The 4027-nt window shown below is 41.0% G+C and overlaps 1 protein-coding gene across 1 annotated transcript; it reads right to left on the minus strand.

Annotated features, from left to right (window-relative positions):
* Positions 1-2462: 2462 nt before the first annotated feature.
* On the minus strand, positions 2463-3284 carry LOC110881951. The gene has a single exon (XM_022130076.1). It carries the CDS (start codon positions 3282-3284, stop codon positions 2463-2465), a length of 822 nt encoding a protein of 273 aa, XP_021985768.1.
* Positions 3285-4027: the final 743 nt, after the last annotated feature.

Genomic DNA, 4027 nt, shown 5'->3' on the forward strand with positions numbered 1-4027 from the left:
TTCTAGCAGGCAATAGGAAAACAGTCGCCCAATAAATATGCATAGCAGAAAGGACCGAGTTTACCAGTTGGAGTCGGCCAGCAAAAGACAAAGATCTCGTCATCCAGTTGTCGATCCTCTTTTCCATTTTCTCAACCAGGATTTTGCAATCCTTATAAGAGAGTCTAGATGATAATAAAGGAACACCCAAATATCGGACAGGAAGCGAACCCTCCTTAAACGGCATAATTTGAAGAATGCCTTGTTTAATCGACTGAGGAACATTTCCAAAGTAAACCGTGCTTTTTGGCAGACTAGGGACAAGACCCGAAACCTTTGTAAAATTTTGAAGGGCATCACGAACCACCTTGACCGAAGCTAGATCCCCATTAACAAAAATAAATAAATCGTCCGCAAACGATACATTGATGATCTTCTGCTTCTTGCAATGGAAATGGAATCTAAAAGCATTACTGTTGGTGGCTGCGTCTTTAAGAAGCAACGAAAGAATCTCCATTACCAAAGTAAAGAGATACGGTGATAATGGATCCCCCTGCCTCAATCCTCTTTTACCTTTGAAAAAACCATAAAGATTACCATTGATGCTCAGCGAATAAGATACCGTGGTAACACACATCATGATCCAATTCACCATCTTGTTATGAAACCCAAAAGCTCGAAGAACACTCTCTAAGAAAGACCAGCTTACCGTATCATAAGCTTTTTGAATGTCAATTTTGAAGGCGCACCGAGCAGGACCAATCCTTAAGTGGTAGTTGTGCATCAACTCTTGGGTGAGAAGGATATTGTCCGATATCTTCCTACCGGGCACAAACGCCGACTGGTTGATATCAACAAGAACATCCAAAGACCCTTTAATTCTGTCAGTAAGGATCTTACTAATACATTTATAAAGGACGTTGCAGCACGAGATCGGCCGGTAATCAACGACCGAGTTAGGAGTAGCTACTTTCGGGACAAGAGCTATAATTGTGTGATTGATTTGCTTTAGAAGTTTGCCATTATCAAAGAATTCCCGGATCGCTTTAGTAACTTCACTACCCACAATTTCCCACGAGTTTTTAAAAAAAGCCGACGTATATCCATCCGGCCCTGGTGCCTTGTTCTCACCAATAGAAAAGATAGCCTTTTTAACCTCCTCCTCAGTGACTGGACGAACCATATTGCTCGCAACATTAGGATCCAAAACATTCGGAAAGTTAAGATTACCTGGTAGAGAATCCACCTGATCCTGTACACCCAAGAACTTAGAGTAGTGAGCCACCAAAACTCCATACACATCATCACCATAGAAACAATCACCCGAGCTATCATGAATGCTATGAATCTTCATGTATGCATTCCTCATCTTGACGCTATTATGAAAAAACTTGGTGTTTGAATCACCAGCGGCTAGCCAATCTGCTTTAGACTTCTGTTTCAGGAAGCATTCCTCGTCATACGAAACCGATTGGAACTCATGAAGACAAATAGATTCAGCTTCTCTAAGAGATACATCTAATGGGTTCGCATCAATAGCCAACTGAATCTCATCTAGCTTTTTCCTTAACAGAATAACACGCTCATGTATATTTCCTTGCATGAATAGGAGCCGTCTCATAGGAGACTTTAAATTCGCTAATTTCTTCACCACTGAGTACATCGTGACTCCATGAACCGGCTTTGACCAAACACTAGCCACCTTCTCCAAGAAACCATCTTTTTTAACCAGGAAATTCGCAAATTTAAAAGGTTTATGGCTATTATTTTTGAGAACCTGAAGCTTGACAATACACGGGGTATGGTCCGATACCCGAAAAGGGTGAAAGAAGACAAACACATCCGGATACTCATCTAGCAATTGTAAATTGCCCATGGCTCTGTCAATTTTCTTCAAAATACCTACACCATTCTTCGGTTTTTGATTCCAAGTAAACTGCATACCATGGCTTTTAATATCAATCCACTCATTATGTTGAACACAATGAGCAAATTCGCGCATTCCTATCGACATATTAGACGACCCAACTAAACAATCATCTTGTGAGAGAGCCGAGTTAAAGTCACCTAGCACAATCCACGGCTTATCGGCCACAAAAAACTTATGTCTATTCAGGTTATCCCATAAATCCCTACGAAGTTGATACTTATTTTCAGCATAGATGAACGAGCAATATATGGCTTTGGCATCAGATTTCGATCGAATGAGAATGTGCATAACCTGGTCCGTTTGATCAATAACGACAAGGTCCACTACATTATTATCCCACCCAACAATTATTCTAGTTCCTCGGTCACAACAAGCACCATTAGAAGTCCAATCCCATGAACGAAAAACATTCTTACAAACCCTACCAAGATTAGCAACAAAAACATGCGATTCCAAAATAGCACAGACTTTTAAACGGTTTTCAGAGATAAGTGTCCGGACCTCTTTTTGTTTCAGGGGAAGATTCAAACCCCTAATGTTCCAAACTGCAAGACTATCCATCAACACCCTTATTCCCGGGAGTGCTTGCCCCCTCAGAAGTACTACCACGCATGTCAGCACCCATATAATCTGATATTTCAGTTTGGAGTTGGTCCATTACCTCAACGTTGTTCCTATGGCTTCCACTTGACAACGACTTTTCAGTCTTGTTATCATCCTTTGAACCCTCTCCATCTCCATCTCCCACCATATCTAAAACCTGAAACTTGTTCTCTATGTTCACCGCTGGCTGCCTTCCACTAGCCTCTAGCTCATCCTTTTTCGTGCCCGAGGTACTAGCTCCAGATTTATTCAACTTTGGCCTATAAATAACTCTTGGTTTTTGCTTTTTCTGAGGAAATGATTGTTTAGCCATTCTCTTTCTATCCGTCACAAAGCCCTCATCATCAATAACCACATGTTTTGCTTTACCTTTATCCCCTTTAGAACATGCATTTGCATCATGACCAAATAAGCAACATGTCGCACAACGTAATGGTTTCCATTCATATTCAACTTTCACTTGTTCCAAAATATAACCCTCCTCATCCATTTTAGGAATAGCAATAGTGATATGGTCCTTAAAATCATTTTCAGCACTAATCTCAATCAAAGCCCGAGCATAGCTACTCCTTCCCCAAAAATCAGCACACATATCCGCCGTATATGAATCTAAACTCTTTGGAACTCCCAACTTCGAAGCCAGTAAGCTTAACCCATCATCCGTGTAAACTGAAATTGGCACATTATGAAGTTTGACCCATATAGGCACCGATTTGATACCCTCCTTCCTTAGACTAACCTTCGGCGACCATAAATTCAGAAATAACGGCATTTTCCTTATCAGATGTTAAATGGCACATATATAGTGTTGTTAGTGAAAGTTGTAAAATATAAAATCTACATGGATGCAATTCGAGTGGATGTCATGTAAATTTTTATTGTACTGTACTATGAATAGAAAGCTGGTATGTCATATGTGATACTACATGTTGATCCTTGTTTGTGCAATACGTGTAATGGATGTGTACTGTGTGAATTCGTGAAACTGACTGCTTTTGGTAACCAACGGTAGGATTTGAGTGACCAATTGTTAAAGAAGCACCAAACCTAACCGAGCAATCTAAGGTGAGTTCACTACATTCGAGCATGCGTCCCAGTGGTTGGGGACAGTCAGTGGGTATTCCATGGGGGGATAAGGCTTTGGGTAAAAAAAAAACGGGTATATTGGTTAATAATCTCACCTATCATCTTTTGTAAGTCCCTCATCGGGTATTAGTTAGTAGCGCTACTTAGGTTTGGCACCCTCACCCCGTGCCTGTAGAGGACGGAGGTGAACTAATGACCCAGTCTGGCCCAGTACTAGATAGGAGTACGTGGGAAGGGCAGTCGTGTATTTCAGGAGCCGTCATTGTTCGGAAATGAGATATTAACAATATTACTTGCATCGGTTATTGAACTGTTTTACATATAACGGGTAACAAACGTTTTCTAAAACTGTGAACTCGCCAGCTTTGTCTGATGCATGTGTTACATGCTCGCAGGTCCTTAGGTACTTGGAACGCAGGAACTTGCTGG

The sequence above is a fragment of the Helianthus annuus genome, chromosome 10, assembly GCF_002127325.2.
Source record: "Helianthus annuus cultivar XRQ/B chromosome 10, HanXRQr2.0-SUNRISE, whole genome shotgun sequence".
Taxonomy (NCBI): Eukaryota; Viridiplantae; Streptophyta; class Magnoliopsida; order Asterales; family Asteraceae; genus Helianthus; species Helianthus annuus.

Coding starts and splice junctions, on each gene's coding strand:
- LOC110881951 (XM_022130076.1), bottom strand. CDS start 3,284: ATGCCGTTATTTCTGAATTTATGGTCGCCGAAGGTTAGTCTAAGGAAG.